Below are 21,941 nucleotides of genomic sequence, written 5' to 3'. Positions count from 1 at the left end.
ACCCCTTAGATTCCACAGTGGGTATATCAAGCATGCTTTACTGCATATACAGACTGATTTTACTGTTGTGGGTTTAGCAACACTGAAATGTGCACTATTATATTCAACAGTATCTTATTGTAGTGTTTTGATAGCCTTTTAAACCTTAAATTCTATTTTCGCCATTGTTTATTAGTCCCCTTAGTCTGTGTGTATATAAATAAATAGGCTGTCCTAATTATTGTATTGTATTGTGCCTGAGAAGGGAGCGCGCTTGCCCTCTATTGGCTTCACGCAAGCTTCAAAACGCATCACACCGCATGCTGGTCCCAACTAACAAGAATTTTGTAAGTTTTGTTGTGTTTGTGTCTGCTAATAATGATTTTATTGTATTTTTAGCAAAGAAATCTTTTTGATAAACATTTGTACAAATATCGAGGAGCCTAAAAAAAAAATCAGTGGAACCTTCTTTTTATTCTACTCAACCTATTCTTTTACAAAATGTATGGTTTGGGGGTCTTTAACAAACTCTGAAATCTGTAAGTAAAAAAAAAAATAAAAAAAATTTCAAAAATGGTCTGGCCACCTGAGTTTAAAAGTGGGGAGCAAGACCTGACATTACAGCCAATAGGAAAATGAATTTCACTTTCTTTGAAGAGCAATGTGTCAAGTCAAGGAGGGGTGTCAGTGTCTCATACAACTATAATGCTCTCCCTGCTTATCTAAATAGAACCAGACAGCTTCAAATGATCTGTCACAGGGAGGTCATATTGGGGGAGACTTACTAAAACTGATGCAGCTGTGCATAACCAGTCAGCATCTAGGTTTTATTAAAGCTTAATTGAACAAGGTGAAGTTAGAATCCAATTGGCTACTGTTCACAGCTGAACCAGATTCTGTGTTTACCAGTCTTAGTAAATTTCTACCAACATTTCTGAGACTAGTGACTCACTAAGACCTGGTTCACACCTATGCATGTTGCAATGTGCTGCAGGAAAAAAAGTATCTGACCCTATCCAAAAATGCAGCGGCTGAAAACACATAGATGTGAACATGTCCCATAGGAAACCATGTTAAATGGACTGTAGTGAGTTTCTGCAAAAAGCACTAAAGAAACGCATAGGTATGAACCAAGTCTAACTCTGTATGAGCTAGTCCAAAAAAAATAAATTAATAAATAAGATCCTAAAGTGGAACTTTAGTCAGAAAATTAGGTCCTGATAGATAATTTCAGGCTGGCCCCTTTTGCAGGTATAGTAAAACAAATGAAAATAAGTGCCTAAACTGTTTAAAATCTAGTAATGCACTGTTTTACCCTGCTCTGCACATGCTCAGTTGCCCTCTATTCTTGGCACGGTGCCTAAAATCAGAGCCACAAGAAGCCGATCAGCTGACAGCCTAAAGATTTACTGTTGATGAAAGGGGAAGAAAGCAACAGGAATGGTACAGACTGTGCTGAGGGAACACAGATTAAAGGAGGAAGAAAAGAAAAGCAGGAGAGGTGATAGAACAAATTCTGCTGTCAGGAAGAAACAAAAGAGTTAAAGTGGTTCTAAAGGCTGAAGGGTTTTTTTTGTACCTTAATGCAATCTCTATGCCACAGGATCCCCCCAGCCCCTCTTATACCTACCTGAGCCTGACGTCGACCCAGCGCTTTGGCCGAAAGCAGTGTCTTTCTTCCTCCTTACAGGGCAGATTGTCTCCTGCTGCTGTCAATCAAATCCTGTGACGAGGAAGCGGGGGTGGGGCTGAGCCATGCTGTCTGTGTCTATGCAGGCAACGTGGCTCAGAATCGAGCTTGTACAAGTGCCCCCTTAGAAAGCAGCTTCCTAAGGGGCACTTGATGAAGGGGTGGAGCCAGAAGTGCCAAGGAGAGAAAACCAGTGCACAGTGGAAAACCACTGCACAGAACAGGTAAGTAGAACATGTTTATTACTACTTTAAACTTACACAGATAGGGGTTTATTTACTAAAGCTGGAGAGTCCAAAATCAGACTCCCTTCTGCATAGAAACCAATCAGTTTCTAACCTCAGCTTGTTCAATGAAGCTTTGGCAATGAAACCTGGAAGCTGATTGGTTTCTATGCAGAAGGGAGTCTGATTTTGGACTCTCCAGATTTAGTAAATAAACCCCATAGTGTCTTATCTTACCTCCATGGTATTCTCTCCTTTCTCCCTCATCAGCCTGTGAACTTCAGCACTGTAAAGCTTCTGTCAGCTTTCCTCTCCAAGTCAAGGCTGGAAATGTACATATTTTACATTACAAAAAGTGACATATAGTTTTTGAAACCAAGGAAAGGTGAAGAGTGTCCAATAAGGAAGTGACTGCTCTGGGCTTCATCAAAATGGCGGGCTATAGCTTGAAGAAACAAGAGCAAAGCTGGAGGCAATTTACAGCACACACTAATTTTGGTAGCCTATTTACTAATGTGGAATGTATATTCTTTAATAAGAACCTTAATTGTTATCAAATGTTATGGGTAAAGTTCCGCTTTAAATTTATTAGACAAAAATCAGCCAACAGGTAAAACAGGCTTAGAGCAGAGTAATTATTAAATTCACACCTCGCATTAATCAGTCTGCACTACCAAATTACATTTTAAGCAATACAGTAGATCCATCAGTAGCTAGTTTTTTTTCTATTATCCTGAGCAACCTTATGTGGTCTGAAGTCTATGTGAAGATTGTATGGTTTCTTGCTTACATGAGCATTGTAGGCATTTTACTCTGTAGAGTGATAAGTGGATCACCAAGGCTTGCATGTGTAATTAACAAATATAGTTGCCTCTATTCATAATATCATTAGGAACTATACAAAGGAACAAAAAAAAAATCATATTTAAATCTTAAATTTCTACTGGCCAGACAGAGAACTGAGACATATAGTATGACCTCCCACAAAAAGAACAAATCAGCTGGAGACACAAAGAAGGCCATCATAAATCCCAATAACCCCATTAGCAGGGTGTCCTGGTAGTAAACCGCATCAAAAAAAAGAAAAACACACCCCCTGCAAGGTAAAGGCATAATGTACTAGTTTGCACTACATACTAGCACATTATGAAGGACATACCTTGAAACAAAGCCTTCCAGCGGAGCGCTGTAATGGCTACCCGGGGCTTCAGTTTTCACCCGGTCTTCCTTCCAGGTTCACGAGCTTTGCCCGGCTGGCTGACCGAGTCGCGATGACGTCACTTCCTATGCTTGGGAGTCCCAACCCATGGCACAGTGCTCTGAAGGAACGGCACGGGTATGCTATCAGAAAGGGCTAATATCTTCTAAACGGTTCATGTTTAGGAGATATTGATTTTGCCTACAGGTAAGCTTTTTTTATATGCCTACCTGTAGGTAAAATTACTACCACTTTAAGCCTAGTACACACGATCAGAAAATCATACAAAAAAATACTACTTTCTAAGTGATCGTACGATAATCTGATTTTTAGTACACAGCTTTCATCCGAAATTATTCGAAGGGACAAGCACGAAAATTGTTCCCGTACGATACCAGATCTTACGATTTGCATTAAATTAGTACAGTTTTCTTCCGAAAATACAATATAAATACAATATATTACATCACTTCCAAATGTTTTTTTCTGTCGTACAAGAATTTTTGTAACTTTAGCAACCTCTTTACTTCTGATATGAGAATAGCATGCAAAAAAAAAAAAAAAACAGACAATCATTCGTCCGATATACTTATTGTGTGTTTTAAGGCTTTTAAATCAGATCTGATAAACTTCCATTAAGGTAAAGCCTTTCTATTGGAATCATGTCAGAAAATGCCTCGTCTGGTATGTGACTCCACAATACACATCTGTGAGTCTGGTTTTTTAACTACACAAGCTACATTTCATGAAATATCCATAATAGGTGCTATGATGGAACTGGATTCATATGTGGCTACACTAATGTCTAAGCAAATAACAAGCAGATAGATACCAAATATACAAATGTTATAATATACAGCAGACAAACTGGTCACATTAAATCTCCCGGACAAATTACAAGCATCCAATTTATATCATGTTTGGACTTTATAAATTTGTAATTTTGTTCTGTTCAATAATATGCTTGTTTTCAGACTATAAAACTGTGTCACTCTGGAAAAATAGACATAGTTTGAATAACTGGCATTAAGGGAGTGTCTTGCTGAAGTATGATAAAACACTTCGGCACCCTCCTTAGACTTCGCCCGGTCAGTTGGGTGGACCCATGGTTATCTGTATCGTGTCAATGTAATTGCTTTTGATTTGAATGCTTGGGATGCCCAGTATGGGTACCTTTAGGGTGGGGCCATCTTGGTTCCGCCCCTTGTCTGTCCCAGCTCCAAACTCTCTCTTCTATCTTCCCTCTCTTTCTGTGCTCACTTCTCCCTATCTCTCTTCTCTTGTCTTTTTTCTTTGCTTTGTTTTACTTAGAACTCTACTTAGACATATCTTGATGCTCTTTATGCCTTTTTATGGGACAATTTTTTCAGATATATGTCTCTGTTATACACATTGCTTCTCAAGGTTTTTCTAAATTGGCCAGTGATATTCACTGAATACAGTTATCTCTTTGGCTCATCTCCTGTTTGAGCCTGATAATTGTGCATATATGTATGTAATTGCTGGTCCCTTTTTTTCCCCCTTTCTGTATACCCGGTTGTCAAAAACTTAATAAAGACAAATTTGCCTTTAAAACACTTTGGCACGCCTAAATCACAACCCTCAGCTTTTTTTCGATTAAATAGGAGGTAGGCTTAGCAAGGCCCCATTGAAAAGCAAGGAATTCTGAGGAGTTCAGAGAGGAGGTCAGCAATAAGCAGTGAAGAGTTCAGTAGTGTGTTAATACAGAGATCAGAAGTAAAGCAGGGTGTAGGGGTCAGAAGTAATTAACTCTGAGTTCAGAGGTCAGTGGTATATAGTGCAAAGTACAGGGGGTGAGAAGTAACGCAAAGTGAAGGAGTGGGGAGTAAATGATGCAGATTGGAGGGGTCAGGAGTAAGAAAGACAGCCCAGAAGGTCAGTAGTAACACAGAGCGCAGGTGTCATTGGTAAAAAATGCAGACTTTAGAGGTCATTAGTAAGTAACACAGTAAAGGGATAGGAGCAAGTAAGGCAGAGTTCAGAGGTATGTATCATGTAAAGCAGAGTGCAGCAGTCAGGAGTAACGCAAAGTGCTGGGGTCAGAAGTAAGACAGCGTTTAGAGGGTCAGTATTAACACAGAGTGTAGGTGTCAGTGGTTATAGCAGAGTTTACAAGTCAGTGGTAGGTAACACACAGTACAGGGTTCAGGCATAATGCAAAGTTCAGAGGTGTGTACTATGTAAAGCAGAGTGCAGCTGTCAGGAGTAAGTAATGCTGAATGTAGGAGTCAGCACATAACTTAGAGTGCAGGAGTCCGTAGTATGAGAGAGTTCAGAGGGTCAGTAGTAACTAATACAGAGTGCAGGGGTCAGTAGAAAGTAATGCAGAAAGTAGGAGTTAGAAGTATCGAACAGTGCAGGGGTCAGTAATGAATAATGCAGAGTGCAGGGGTCAATAGTACAGCACAGTCCAGAGGTCAGTAAAACGTAAAGCAGAAAACAGGGATCAGTAGTAAGTAATACAGAGTTGATAGGTCAGTTATTACAGAGTGCAGAGGTCAGCAGTATAATGCAGGGTGTGAGTACAGGGCACTACAGGTAGCAGCATGTTCTCAGTAATATACTAAGCACAGAGCTATCGAGTGGCACTTTGTGTGTGTCCAGCAGCGATCACCACAGGTGGACAGCCATGGATTGCTGCAGCCCTGCCAACCGGTCATTAAAGTGTAAAGGGCTTGGCAGCCACAGCAGCTCAGAGGTGGCAGAAACAGCTGCAGAAATAAGCAGATTCCTTCCGCTGTCATTTGCTAGTTGCCTGCATGAACGTAGTCTTATTGCCGATTCACATATATGCAGATTGCATGTGGTTTGAACAAAATATTTCCTCACATATGAACAACTGAGTACTGTCCATGATCCTTATTTGATTTGCACCAACATTTATACATTCATTCCAACTTTCGGGCTGCTCCCTTTTTCTTGGTCCAAGTAGTACTAATACATAAAGTGTTAGAGTAACTAAAGGCAAAACATAATGTTTGGTTTAGGACAGAATGGAGAGGGATTAGAACACCTGTCAGGTTTTTATTACTATCTGTGCCCCCATTAGAGAGATTCATTCTCCCTCTCTACTTGTTGTGTTTACTGTCATTACAAAGAATGAAAGTCCTAAATTTTGGGTTGTTATCAGAATAGGAATAGAAGGGAAATCTTCCAATGGGGACACTAGTTCTGGTGACATCCAGGGATTCCCTCACTTTGGAGGGATTTCCCTTCACTTCCTGCTTTGGCTATGAGACAGGAAGTGAATGGAAATCTCCCCAATGGGACACAGATAGCAAAAAAAAAAAAAAAGGGCAGGCGTTATAACTCTCATTTGCTCTATCTAAAATGAAAAAAAAAAAGTTTCTCTTTCTAATACTTTGAAAGATATTTCCACCTTTATACCTAAAAAAAAAAAAAAAAAATCAGATATCTTCCAGACAGCCTTCCCACTCCTCCTGTCCCCCACTGCACTTACACTATATTGCCAAAAGTATTGGGACATCTGCCTTTCCACGAACATGAGCTTTAATGGCATCCCAGTCTTAGTCCGTAGGTTTCAATATTGAGTTGGCCCACCCTTTGCAGCTATAACAGCTTCAACTCTTCTGGGAAGGCTGTCCACAAGGTTTAGGAGTGTGTCTATGGGGATGTTTGACCATTCTTCCAGAAGCGCATTTGTGAGGTCGGGCACTGATGTCAGATAAGAAGGCCTGGCTCATAGTCTCCGCTCTAATTCATCCCAAAGGTGTTCTATCGGGTTGAGGTCAGGACTCTGTGCAGGCCAGCCAAGTTCCTCCACCCCAAACTTGCTCATCAATGTCTTTATAGACCTTGCTTTGTGCACTGGTGTGCAGTCATGTTGGAAAAGGAAGGGGCCATCCCCAAACTGTTCCCACAAAGTTGCATGAAATTGTCCAAAATGTCTTGGTATGCTGATGCCTTAAGAGTTCCCTTCACTGGAACAAAGGGGAGAAGCCCAACCCCTGAAAAACAACCCCACACCATAATGCCCCCTCCACCAATCTTAACACTTGGCACACCAGGCAAGTACTGTTCTCCTGTCAACGCCAAACCCAGACACACCAATCCCAGACACAGAGTCCAGTGGCGGCGTGCTTTACACCACTGCACCTGACGCTTTGCATTGCACTTGGTGATGTAAGGCTTGGATGCAGCTGCTCGGCCATGGAAACCCAATCCAAGAAGCTCTCTACGCACTGTTGTTGTGCTAATCTGAAGGCCACATGAAGTTTGGAGGTCTTTAGCTATTGATTCTGCAGACAGTCGGTGACTTCTGTGCACTGTGCGCTTCAGCATGCGCTGACCCCGCTCTATCATTTTACGTGGCGTACCACTTCGTGGCAGAGTTGCTGTTGTTCCCAGTTGCTTCTCCTTTGTTATAATACCACTAACAGTTGAGCGTGGAATATTTAGTAGCAAGGAAAGTTCACGGATGGACTTATTGCACAGGTGACAACCTATCACAGTACCACGCTTGAATTCACTGAGCTCCTGAGAGAGACCCATTCTTTCACAAATGTTTGTAGAAGCAATCTGCATTCCTAGGTGATTGATTTTATACACCTGTGGCCACGGAGGTGATTGGAACACCTGAATCCAACGATTTGGAGGGCTGGCCCAATACTTTCGGCAAAATAGTGTATCTTCATCTGCTTAGAATCATCCAACACCCATGTCTGCTTTCAGTCCATACAAATAAAAGTCTCTGCTTATTTTTGTGACAAGAAAAGATCCTCATGACTGTGCTGACCAATGACACAAGCCATTGCACATTTTATGCTGCTACACGTTTCCCAGTGTCTGTAGTTTACAAGTATATGGATCAGTATAGTTTCATTTTTTTTTTTCTGAGGTGTAAGGCACAAGCACAGGGCTCAGAACCTGTGAGAGCCCTACAGCACATCTGCGCATGCACTGGGGTACACACTGTCTGCACATGTGCGGGTTTTGCTGCACACACGCAAAGACCACTAACAGGGAAGCAGGAAACGTTCCCTGTCTTTTTGTGTCCGCAACATTCTCCACGGTACGTGTGCAGAAGCACTGACAAGCTCTGCCAGGACCTGAAGGCCGAGGGGAGCCCGTGAGCACATCTGCACATGCAACATAATGGCAACACATGGCGGGCGGGTGTGAGAGCCACTTAACGAGGAAGACTGAAGTTAAAGGATAAGTTCACCTTTGAGAACATGTTACATGTTCCACCCGTTGTTGTAACATGTTCTCATAGCTGCAGCTGCCACCGCCCCTCCCTCTAACTGATAATACGGGGAGAAGTCTCCCCGTACTATCTGTCAGATTTGAAAGCAGCGGGGCCGTGACGAGCTCCGCCCACATGACCACATCATTTATTCACGGACTTCCGTGAATGAATTAACTGCAAGTCCCGACAGCCTTAACGGCTGTGGGCTTGTAGTATTCAATGAACTACCACGGCGCTGTGGCGCGCCATGGTAGTTCATTGATGCTTCCTCTCAGAATATCTGTTTGGAGCAGATATTCTGACAGGTCTGCAGGAGACCTGCATGGCATCTGCGATCTACTGATTGCTGGTGCAATGCTTTCCAGGCTCCTGTTGACAAAAATAATAAATGCACATTTTTTTATCTGCAAAAAAATGTGCATTTATTATTTTTGTCTAAAAGGTGAACTTACCCTTTAAGCCTTCAGAAAGACAATTACTGAGCAAAAAAAAAATCTGTATTAGTTCTGAGCCTGGACTGGGAAGAAAGAAGATCCCAAAAGCTTGTCCTAAAAAATGTAATGTTAATGCAAATAAAAAGAAAAAAGTATCATGTTTTTGTTGCAAGTGTACTGATATGGACTGTTAGACTCCATTCACACCTAGCGTATGTGAAATGTGCATGGTCTGCATAATGCACAGGGCAGGGCATTGATTTCAATGGGCAGCCGTATGCATTTCAAGGTAGCTCTTGAAACATTTTGCTGCGTTCTGGTTTGCACATTTTTACCACGTGCTACTGCATGTTTTTGCATGTGTCATTACATTCAAAATTTGCAAAACCCACAATTTATTCCCTAGGGCCTTTGCTTTACAAAATAATATATAATGTTTGGGGGTTCTAAGTCGTTTTCTAGCAAAAATACTGATTGTTACATGTGATCAGAAATTGCCAAAAAAGGCATGGTCTGGAAGTGTTTAACCACTTACCCTCCAGAAGATTTACCCCCCCTTCCTGACCAGGCCATTTTTTTTCAATACGGTGCTGTGTTATTTTAAATGACAACTGCGCAATCATGCAACGCTGTACATAAATGAAATGTATGTCCTTTTTTCCCCCCACAAATAGAGCTTTCTTTCAGTGATATTTGATCACCTGTGCACTTTTATTTTTTTGTGCTATAAACAAAAGAGACCGACAATTTTGAAAAAAAAAAAAAAAAAAAAAAAATAGATTTTTGACTTTCTGCTAAAAAAAAAAACCAAAACAAAAATTTTAAAAATCATATTTCTTCATAAATTTAGGCCAAAATGTATTCTGCTCCATATCTTTGCTAAAAAAAATTCCCAATACGTGTAAATTAGGTTTACGTGAAAGTTATAGCATCTACAAATAGCAGTACATATACTGGAATATAATTTTTTTTTATATATTAGTAATGGCGGTGAGAAGTGACTTATTTCGGGACTGCGGCGGGCATTCTGACACTGGGTGGGAACTAACTGCCACTGACATCCCCACTGACAAGAATACAGTGATCAATGCTAATAAAAAAGCACTGACACTGTACTAATGACACTGGGCAGGAAGGGGTTAACATCTGGGGGCAATCAAAGAGTTAAGAGTGTGCTGTACTAGGGCAGGGGTAGGCAACCTGCGGCTCTCCAGCTGTTGCAGGACTACTATGCCTCTGCAAGTCATAGCTGTAACTGTCAATTTTGTAATGTTTCAATGCCTCATGGGAAATGTAGTTCCACAAGAGCTAGAGAGCCGCAGGTTGCCTACCCCTGTAATAGGGAGACATGCTGCTTTGTATCTCTCTGCACAGCAGAGATACAAAACAGCATGTTCATGCTGACAGCAGAGAGACCTATGTTGTTTACGCACAGGTCTCCCCCCTGTCAGCTTTCACCGACGATCGCCGAGTGCCGGCCAGGACCCGGTGATTGATATCTCTAGCCACCAAGCGCGGCATGGGTAGGGCAGCGTGCGCAAGTGCACCCCTTATCCAGGAATGCAAATCACATATATACAGGTGATTTTGCACAGCCCTGCTGCCCTGTAGCAGTATTTCTGCTATAGGGAGGAGCGCAATTAAAATATTTTAAGTAAAAAAAAGGAAGAAGAAAACTCCCCCCGTCCTGTCCCATCCTCACACACAAATGCACAGGTAGGTCCAGCATGCATATGTAAACAGCGATCGCACCACACATGTACGGTATCGCAGCGACCGTCAGTGAGACGCACCACAGAACGAGTGTCCTGATACAATCCCCACAGCCCTGACATGAAACATCACAAAGCTACAAAGCAGAATGTGTGACTACAGAGTCATGTACACTGTGTATACACCATCCCTGGGCTCTGTGTATTATAGAGTCTGGGGAACAACAAGGGTGTACTACTGTGCAATGAGATCCCCGTGTATAAGGAGCACACAGACTGAAGGTATACTTGCAGTGTACACAGATATAATAACACAGACATGGCAGTGTGTACAGTATGATATGTGGACACACATACACCTCCCAGCTGTGTGTCCAGCACTCGGTCATGATACCAGCCCGGTGAGTACACACAGAGGACACTTACCTGCTGTCACCGTATCCCCGGCCCTGTGTATATCTACACCTGATACTCTGTCACGTGACTCTCGCCTCTGCATCGTCTAATGGGACAGCAGCTCTACCCAATCAGAGCCCGGCACCTAGAAGGGAGCACTTCCTGTTCCTCTGTCAGCACGTGACCCGCACAGCACAGAGAGCTTGCTGGAGTGGTCTTGTAGTGTGGAGGATGTAAACACTGACTGGGATGGGAGGAGGGGGGACACACAAGGCAGATTCGTATTGATCGCATGCTATGTAGAGGAGCATGTGTAGGATCCGAACTCCAGGGGATGTGTCTGCAAACCTGTGCAGATTGAGCTACGGTGGCTGCTCTGTCAGTGTGTTTTGGGCTGTATCCAGGGTTGTCACCTCATCCCTTTAAACTAGAACACATTAATTACACAGGTTCTGTGGCTGGTTGAGGGGGCAATTCAACTCACTGACCCTAGGTGTTCTGTAGAGTTTTGCAGAAACAGTACAGTCCATTTAACATGATTTCCTATGGGACAGGTTCACATCTCCGCGTTTTCACCTGATGTGTCAGTTTTTGTAGCTGCTGACTTATTTTTTGACAGGGTGAGCGGAACGCCACTTTAATGTGTTCGGGTTTAAAGGGATGGGGTGGCAACCCTAGCTGAACCACTTAACCACTTGCCTACCGGCACTTATACCCTCTTCCTGCCAAGGCCAATTTTCAGCACTGTCGCATTTTGAATGACAATTGTGCGGTCATGCAACACTGAACCCATATGACATTTTTATCATTTATTTCGCACAAATATAGCTTTCTTTTGGTGGTATTTAATCGCCGCTGGGTGTTTTATTTTTTGCGTTATAAACAAAAATGAGCAAAAAATGTGGAAAAAAGGTTTTTTTTTGTTTCTATTATAAAATTTTGCAAACAGGTCATTTTTCACCTTCATTGATGTGTGTAGATGAGGCTGCACTGATGGGCACAGGTGGTTAGCACTGATGGGTGGCACGGAGTGCCCTGATTGTAACAGAACCGGACCCCGACTGTACTAGGGTATTTCCGTTAGACTCCCGCTTCCCTGTCCAAACACCGTCCATGGACCCCACCGCTGGCCATACAAGACTAGAGACCAGTCTTGAAATAAATCAGGAAATATTATTTTATTATTATACAGTATTTATAAAGCACCAATAGTTTGCTCAGCGCTGTACATTACAAAGGGGGACAGAACATGTGACAGAACAGTACCAATACAATGCAAAACATGAGGGGATTGAGGGCCTTGCTGTTTCGAGCTTACAATCTAGGAGAAATAGACCAATTAATTTTAACACAGAGACAAGATATATACACAGGGCGGGGCAATACACACCCAGTAACAAGAAACACATCAGCAGGCAGTCCCATCAGGAGGGAGGGCTGCTGGAAACACCCCCCACCAAGCCCATACACAAACACATACATCCCATAATAGTTTGCTCCCAAGCAAGACACACAATAGAACAATGGGATACAACCACATGGCATTAAACAATGAATAACCCCCACCTATACATGTCTACACAATATCAAGACGGATCACCCTGCACCCCTAACAGGGTGACTTCACATAAGAGGAATATGGGGAGCTGAGACAGGGGTCTTCCCACCTCTCTAAAGTGAGCAGGGTTCCATGAGCCCCTCACCCAAAGTCACTCCCGTAACACTGATGATCAGTGCCAATCACTTCTCTGACAATTGCCAGTTATCGGCAGTGCTTTCCTCACGCTGTGACAGCAACTGTATTTACCCGGTGATCTGCTATGTCATTGGACACAGTGATCACTGGAGGCGTTGGATGTGCACCGCTGGAGCTGCGCAGGGGGCGTGTTCTGGAATGACATCCATGGACATCATCCCAGAACTAGACAACCACACTAGCCATCTTTCGACTATAGCGTGGTAGGGAAGAGGTTAAATGATAAGTTCACCTTTTGGTAGAAAATAATAAATGCACATAATTTCTACAGAAAATGTACAGTTATTTTTGTTTTCCCGTAGGGACCTGGAAAACATTGAGGGCCAGTTCACACCACAAAAACACACTTCTCATCCGTCCATTATGTGTTTCTGCGTGCGTTTTTAACATGGTTTTGATGCTTTCCGGTGCATTTTTTATGCGTTTCTGGATGCGTTCAAGATGATTTTTTTTCACTGTGGTCCGGTGAGTTTCTGATTCATCTTACCACGTTCCATTTAGGGTTGCACTAATACCGTTTTATTACCAGCGCATATAAGTACCGGTACTTACAGTCAAGTACTCGCCAGTAGCTTTGCGGTGTGATTTGAGCCCATACAAAATGAATCCCATGCAATTTGAACAGGAATGCTGTGCGATTCCTGACCAAATCGTATGTGGCTTCCCCCACCACTCCTGTGTGATCCCAGTATAGAAAGACAGGGAAGCGACATCTAAGAAGTGCAGCAATGGGCAAACAGTTTATTAACCCCTATGCGCGGAGAGTATGCGAATATGCGGCTTCTTGGTGGGTGGGCCTTCATGCCAAGAGGCCGCATATTTATGTACCCAAATGGAAATAAACGAGATCACACGTCCTGCACACTCCCGGCATGGATATTGGCACCTACCAGATGCAATAATTGGGCCATCAAATGTTAAATCAAAAGAACATTTAAATTTTTTTTTCAATTTTCTTTTGTTTTTCTACTCATTTATGACCAGCTTTAGGACTTAGAGTTTGTGGGGCTGAAACGCATCAATCTTTACACTGGATGGATTCTTTCGATGTCTTGGTGGATAACGAACAAAGTATTGCAATTTTACTTTATACCGTGTCGGTGCTGGACTCTCACTTTCCTCAATGTGTGGATGTTGCTTGACCCCCAGTTCACATATATGCGGCCGTGCGGGCCACGTTTTGCACGGGCACGAGAGCCCATTCATTTGAATGAACTCCCTTGCCTGTTACACACAGGGAAGAAGTCCCTGCACTTCTTTGGAAAACGCAGCCCGCACGGGAACCTAGGTTCCCAGTACGGTTGCGTTTTCCAGTGCGGGTAGCGTGCCATTAGAATTAATGGCACCCGCCCACGGGCCCACATTTCTCTGTACGGGTGGTGCGGCTGCATGGATTTTTGTGTGGATTCACAGTGGCACCACCCGCACAGATAGGGTTAACAGGAAGGGATGACTAAGGCTCCATGCACACGGGGCGTTTTAAAATGCTGGCAGCATTAGCTGTGTAATGTCACGTTAAAAACATGAGTTTTTCAGCATTTTTTTGTGTTTTTGCATTAGCGCTTTGCCGTTTTTTTTTCACGTATTTCCACGTTTGCTTTTTTTAGCCAAAAAAAATCCAAAAATGTTGGTTTGCCATGTTTTACCGCATTTTGCCACGTTTTTTCAGCGTTAGCGCGTTTTTACAGCTAAAAAACTCCTCTAGAAACCCACTAGTTCTGGGTTTTTTTTCCAGCCAAAAAACGCCGATTACAGTCTATGTGTGTATGGACACATAGGATAACACGCTGGGGGGTTTACTGGCTGTAGAAAAAAAATGTCAAAAGCCAAAAACAGCCACTGTAAAAACGTCCAGTGTGCATGAGGACTTAGGTTGAGAAATTGTGCTTGAGTTCTGTGAATTGCAGAGGTGGAATTTTGTTATAAGTTGACTCCTCCTGTCTTTACAGGTCTGTACTTAAAGCGGAGCTCCACCCAAAAGGGGAAGTTCTGCTTTAAGCCCTTGTCCAACGCTCCCCATTAAGGATTGGCACCTTTGGGTAGCGGGTACCCAAATTTGACAGGTACCCGCTCCCACTGTGATCGCCTAGTTGTCCTCCCTCCCTGTAGTCTTCTGGGACACGTGACAGGTCCCAGAAGACTACAGGGCAATTCACAAAGTGCAGCACTTCTCACGCATGCGCAGTGGGCACCCAGCTGGGAAGCCGCCAACTGTCACAGCTGGGTGCCCACACTGAAGATGCCTTCGCCAGTGAAACCAGTGGTGGTGTATTTTAAAATTCAGTTTTTGTAGCTGCTGACTTTTTTTTTTTTCAGGTGGAACTCCGCTTTAAAGCAAATCTGTCAATGTATTTTTTTTGTTACAGTTCTGTCCCCTATGGGACAAGGTACATATAGTACTTGGTCCCATGTTGCTCAGTGCTTTCTAACCCTAGTTATGAGGTCCAACCTGCCCACTCCCCTCCTGCCACAGCTGATCTAGCAAACAGCTAGGAAAGAGACAGACACTTTATAACTGCAGCTTTCTTGGCTCTGAGCATTTTCCCTGACATCAGCAAGAGGAATGCAGAGAAACCATGTACCATACTGTGATGAATGTCATAGATGTCATGAATGCATCTTGCTGCTGCTTGTCTTGTGAAAGTTTTCACATCTGAGATAAGCTGCAAATATGAATCAGCCATCTCCTTTTTCGCTGTTGTTTGATCAGCCACAGCATGAGGGAGGAAGAGAAGGCTGGACCTCATAATTAGAGTTAGAACTTAGCAACATGGAGCAAAGTACCTCATGAAGTTTGGTCCATAGGGGACAAAATTGTAAAGTAAAAATAATAATAGATCTGCTTTAAAGGCTAAGTTCATTTTTAAGGGAAAAATAATAAGTGCACTTTTTTTCTTGAAAAAAAAAAACGTGCTTTTTCTATTTTTTCCCCACAGGACCCTGCAACAGTTTGTATCCGTGGTCAGTGGATCCTGCAGACGCATCCTTCCACTTTCTGCCTTTGACTCTGTATGGGCTTTTATTTAGAAGGCTGGAGGATGTGTGAATGGACTACAAGCATGCTGATCAGCACAATCATAGTCCATTGAGAACTACAAGTCCATCTGCCACCTGTCAGGAGTGTGTAGTGCTCTTGCTCCATCACAGTTGCTGGTGGTATTCCAGCATCCTGGTTTTAGCTGTGAAACATTCTCCCTGTCTGTCCACCTGCAAGTTGATTGATGTGGCCAGTCTCTGGGTGCAGACCAAACCCGATTTAACCACTTCAGCTTCAGAAGATTTACCCCCTTTCATGACCAGATAATTTTTTTGCTAAAAGGCACTGCGTTACTTTGACAATTATGCGGTCATGCAACGCTGTACATCAATGAAATTTATGTAATTTTTCCCCACAAATAGAGCTTCCTTTTGGTGGTATTTGATCACCTCTGCATTTTTTATTTTTTGCGCTATAAACGATAAAAGACCAAAATTTAAAAAAAATATATTTTTTACTTTCTGCTCTAAAACATATTCAATAAAAAATCAAGTTTCTTCATAAATTTAGGTCAAAATGTATTCTGCTGCATATTTTGCTAGAAAAATCATAATTAGCGTATATTGATTGGTTTGTGCAGAAGTTATAGCATCTACACACTATGATATATTTACAAAAAAAAAATCTTTTTTATATATATGTACTAGTGATGGCAACGTTCAGCGACCTCTAGTGGGACTGCGATATTGCAGCAGACAGTCTGACACTAACTGACACTTTGTGGGAACCAGGGACACTAATACAGTGACCAGTGCTAAAAATATACACTGTCACTGGATTAATGTCATTGGCTGGGAATTGGTTAAACATCTAGGACATTCAAGGGGTTAACTGTGGGATTAGCTAGTGTTTTGTGTACACAGTAATGTGATTTTACTAGGCAATCTGCTAGATTTTATTCCCTGCTTTGCAGGGAAAGAAAGCAGATCACCACTGACAGGATGTTTTGAGGGTTCTGGTCCCCTTGGCTCTGCAGAAGAGGATTACCCTTGAACACATCAGCCTTACCTTGGCCCTTGGATGGCAATTCTTTGGTGTTAAGGCTTACTAGCTCTTTGTGGACAAATGCATCAAGCTACTTGAAAGGTTGTCGCTAGCCCCTGGCTATCTGTCTTGATCAGTCTGTTTGAAGGTATGGACGTCCAGAAGACTAACTTCACCTAAGTAATAGACAAGTGCACACAGTGATAGGTGAAATTAATCTACATTTTTTATTAGCGGGAAGAGGATTAATATACCAAAAAAGAAAGGTGGGGGGCACAAAGTATCTGGGAAAAACTTAATTCTCAGTAATTGATTGGCTGAATACAAATACAAGCATTTACGTCAATCCTGAATAATGATGAGAAGCAAAATTTAACTTTCCCAGGAATAAGGAATGTGTCTATAATATTACAAAAAACTTATCTGCTACATACAATAGAATCTGGCTAGATACTTGTCAAGGCTGTGAACATGATCTTTCTCAGGCATTGTAATTAGTTATAAGTAACAAACAATTATTTTCTCATGGGACAGAAATATTTGACATTTAATTGTATCATAACAGAAACAGGTGCTTGTTAATACAAAGAAATAGTTGGATACTTTCACCTTCTCTACCAAGGCTAAGCTAAGATAAGAGATAGAAGAATATTGTGAGTACATTTCTGTAACACATAACTGACATAGCATATTTTCATTAACTCATTCTGGTTATAATACAAAGCAATTAATCAACATGGAATATAAAATGGAGTGGGGAAAAACAAAATGACAGACCTAAAAGACATACATTTCCCTTCACTACTGTCACTTTTTATGCAATCTGTCATCACTTGTTTGTGAGTATAACTTCTTTTACGTTAAATAAAAAGCTATCTGGGATAATGCACTAGGCCAGTGTGTTCTCTTGTTTCATTTTCTCTGCAGTATTGTCTGAATTTCCCCTGGCGATTGCACATCCATATACAGTACATCAGAGCTCCACTTGACATTTATGTTTGTATTTCCAGCCCTCCACACCTATGCGCAGGAGATTTTGATATCTTCACTTTTAGACCTGTTTTCCTCTGTCCTGGTGTGGTAGCCAGGCACTATAGCATTGTGTATATGTCCCGGGGGAACCGAGTACTGGTAGGCCTGCTTGGCTTATGGGAAAAGGGGCTACTATAGGTGAAGAACCCAGCTATCATGTCTGACCACCTCTGTTAGGGGTAAGCATGACACTACTGTGACAGATGGCACTTTCAGTTTATCTATTCACAGATTACTGTGACTGAATGGTGCAGGCGCAGCCCTGCACAGCCATGTTAATTTTAAATGTGACATTGGCTGTGGGGGAGAGGAACCTCCACCTGCTGTCAAAAGAAGGGGTGCACAGGCTGGAACATGCTGCACCCTAAATATGGGTGTAATATGTTCCCACTTAGCCTTTAAAGTTGAAGATTAGTAAAAAAAGTTTCGGGATACAATACCATACACATTAGGTTTATGTAATGGTGTGTAACCCTTTATCTACAAATGGCTGCTTTTGTTCAAAATCCTCTATCCAGTGTCCCATTCACAGCCACCGACCATTGCCTTAATTGCTGACTATTGTCCAGCACTGTGCAGGTTAACAGGAGTGGCTCCTGATCAGAAAAGTTGCATTGTTCGACAGTCCCATGCTGTCTTTCTCTGCCATTCATAGGGGGATTTAATAAAATTCGAGCAGGAAAAGTCTGTTGTAGCTGCCTATAGCGATCCATCAGCTTGTCCAGTTAGTGTCAGTTCATATAGTGTTCTGTGAGAAAATTAAATATATAAATTGTGCCGCGCTCCTCTGTATAAATAATTACAATATTCACTATTTCAAATGACAATCCAAAGTAAAAAATCACCCTGATGAAGTCACGTGACCCGGTGACATAACGCGTAGGGGAGGGGCTCTGACATCACGATGTTGTCTTGGACACAGCACAGCACGGCAAGCATAGCAGAAACTGCAGGACAGGCTGAAACTGCCTTACTCTGAAGCCTATGCTAAAAACTCTGTATGGAACTTGCAGCAGCAAATAAAGCCTTAATTTTAAAAGGATAAAGCACTATGATGGTTTTGTTTCTTCATACAATCATCCTGTGATATATTGGAGAGAAATCAGTATAGGAGGAAGGAGACCTTTGGAAGAAAAAGCGAAATATCCATCCAGCCATCAAATCCTGATCAGCAGCAGGCATAATCACTCCAGAGATCCCAGGTGGATTAAGATCGAGCATAATCATCACATTTGCCATTAGGAATATCCTAAACAGGAGGATCATCCCAGCAGTCCTATAAGGACAAAAAGCTAGTTTTTCCTTTTTATAAGGCAAAACCTGAGGTGAGCGCATAATAAAATCACACTGCATGTGGATTATGGGAGTGGCATTGCACCGTCATAATTTAAATTGAAAGAGGACTGTCTATGAGCACTTTTTCATATATATTGTTTTTATCACCAGCACAGTATGCGGTATTTATGATGTTATAAGCAGAAGATAATTGTATTTTATACACTAGATATAAGTATATATATCATTTTATTATTTTTTAATTTTTTTTTACTTTGGATTGTCATTTGAAATAGTGAATATTGTAATTATTTATACACAGGAGCGCGGCACAATTTATATATTTAATTTTCTCACAGAACACTGTCTGAGTAGGTGTGAGTGCCAGCGAACCACAGGTGTATCATATATTGTGTTTTGTTTGTCAAATTAATTAATGGTAATAGTTTAGACAAACATCATAGTAGCTCACAAGTACACTCATTTATTTTTCAGTTCATATACAGTATATGCGGATTGGATGCGGTTTGAAACTCATCCAATCTGAATGACGTGAAAAAAATTGCTTCCTATGGTGCCTGTTTACATATGTCAGGTGCACTGGCAGTGTGGAATTAAGTTCCCATTCACATATATGTGGATTGGATGCGGTTTGAACCGCATCCAATCCAAATGACATGTGAAATAACATTGCTTCCTATGGTGCCTGTTCACATATGTCTGGCGCACTGGCGGTGCGGATTCAGTGCAAATTAAGTTTCCATTCACATATATGCGGTTTGAACAATTTGCATGACATATGATATACCATTGCTTCCTATGGTATCTGTTCACATACATCCAGTGCACTGGCGGTGCAGATTCGGTGCATTTAAATAAGAGTCACGTACAATTTCTGAGCAGTGCAATCCGGTTCAGGTGTGGAGTACAGGCTATTGACGTCTGTGGGAACCGTTTCTAAACCTGACATGTGTGAACAGGATAAAATCCTGAATTAATGCTGTCCTGAACCTGATGTAATCCTGACCTGAACAGCTACTGTGTCAATTAGCTGTGATACCTTAGCTTCAATCCGCACTGCACATGTGTGAATCAGCACTGAAAAAGAGTCATGTATTATTTCTGAGCAGAGGGTTCAGGTGTGCATTACAGGCTATTGACCTCTATGTGAACCATTTCTGAACCGCATCTGTGTGAACAGGATAAGATCCTGAGCTAATCCTGTCCTGAACCTGATGTAACCCTGACAACTACAGTGTCAATTATCTGTGAAACGTGAGCTTCAATGTGCACCACTCATATCTGAATCCGCTCTAAGGGCCAGTTCATACTATAGAAACACAGTCCAGATGCGTTCCGGATGTGTTTTTGCATGCGCCTTTTTGGCAGGTTTCGGTGCATTTTCCAGTGCATTTTTTATGCATTCCAGTTAATTTTTTACCTCTCTCTTATTCAATTTAAATAGGAACATTTGCATTCCAGTGTGTTTTTGGTGCGTTCCGGTGCATTTTTGATGCGTTTTTACCACATTCCAGTACAGTTCTGTGCAGAAAAAATGCAGCGTGTTCTACTTTTTTTTTCTGCAACCGCAATGCACTGAAACGGCAAGCACTGATGGGAACTATGACATTGACAACCATATAACCTACTTTCTGTGCGTTTGGGATGCAAAAAAAAAGCAACTGAAATGCATATAGTGTGAACTGACCCTTTGAAAATGAAAGCTAGATGCTGACTGGTTGCCATGCACAGCTATTCCAGTCTTACTAAATTCCCCTCTCAGAACTAGTCTTACTACATACCCATGAAACATCCGATGATGCATCAATCTCTGTGAATGGCAGTATCTCCTGCTCCCATTCACAGAGACTGATGCATCATAGGAGTATAGTAAGATGCGTTCTATGAATGGAGGAGGGGGGCGGGCGAACAATACAACCATTCTGATTAGGAGCCCCTGCTGTCAATCTACACAGAAGACAGCCGCTCAGGGCAATATCTGGCAGTGGGGAAGGGGACATAGAACAGAGGATTTGAGGCAGAAGCAGCCACCTGTAGGTAATAAGATGCACATCATTACAAATACCTAATATGTATGGAGCTGTATCCCAGATAAAAACTTTTACTATAGCTTTACCCCAGAAGTCATTTCTAGGACCACTATACATTTTAGTGGTATCTTTGTCTTTGATAGCACTTTTTTTTTTTTTTTTTTTTAAGTTTAGAATGATTATTGAAATGCAGTATTCACATTTTGCTGATAATCTGTTCTGAGAGCCCATTGTTCTCAGCACACCACTACATTGTTTCAAAAGTAATGAAAGATTACATAAAAAAAAATGTAGCAAAACACCTTACTTTTGTTGTTTACACATATATATATATATATTACACACAATATACTACAACTCTTCACAAGCAGGTCCTGCATGATAAAATGGAAGCAGTGCTGCACACAGCAGGGGCCAAGTACATTTTCAATTTCTTGGCTAGAGTTGCCAACCAATCCAGCCGCAATTTAATTGATTGGCTGATGATATCTGCATCACATTCCTCCTTTCAGGCTGGGTTCACACTACAGCGGTGCTGTACATCGCATGTGACTCGCACAGGAACTGCACCACATTCCTGTCCAAATCACATGCGATTTGTGTGCAGTACAATTGGAACCATACATTTTGTATGGCTCAAATCGCACCGCATCTGCACCAAAAAGGTGCAGGACACCTATGCGATCTGATTCTGCACATTACACCATGTTTTGCGGACCGGTTTTGGGGTGTTGTTAACATACACACCCACATCAGTTCGCATGAACGGGGTGGGATTCTGATGTGGTGTGGAATTCGCACAGAAAACGCTGCAAATTCCGCACCGCATCAGTGTAGACCCAGCCTAAAGCACAGGACAGCCTTGATCATGACAACATTGCTTATGCACCCCATTCCTTAACTATTTTATCATTCATCTATGGAGGAGCAATGTTGCCACAAT

General features: G+C 42.0%; 1 protein-coding gene across 3 annotated transcripts in view; it reads right to left on the bottom strand.

Annotated features, from left to right (window-relative positions):
* Positions 1-10,998, bottom strand: part of PNPLA7 (patatin like domain 7, lysophospholipase) — a 346,161-nt gene extending 335,163 nt beyond the window's left edge. Inside the window, exon 1 of one of the 3 annotated variants that reach the window (XM_089675020.1) lies at positions 10,894-10,998. In XM_089675020.1, coding sequence (XP_089531146.1) covers positions 10,894-10,966 — 73 coding nt within the window. In that variant the 5' untranslated portion in view covers positions 10,967-10,998. Of the gene's footprint in view, positions 1-1,609; positions 1,690-10,893 lie in introns of those variants that run through there. The other 2 variants (XM_089675022.1, XM_089675023.1) reach the window with 2 other exon arrangements.
* Positions 10,999-21,941: the final 10,943 nt, after the last annotated feature.

Source organism: Staurois parvus, unplaced genomic scaffold (genome assembly GCF_062004578.1).
Source record: "Staurois parvus isolate SC_StPar_1 unplaced genomic scaffold, SC_StPar_1.0 ptg000154l, whole genome shotgun sequence".
NCBI lineage: Eukaryota > Metazoa > Chordata > Amphibia > Anura > Ranidae > Staurois > Staurois parvus.
The sequence above is the reverse complement of the archived record's forward strand: the minus strand, read 5'-3'. Positions and strand labels throughout refer to the sequence as shown.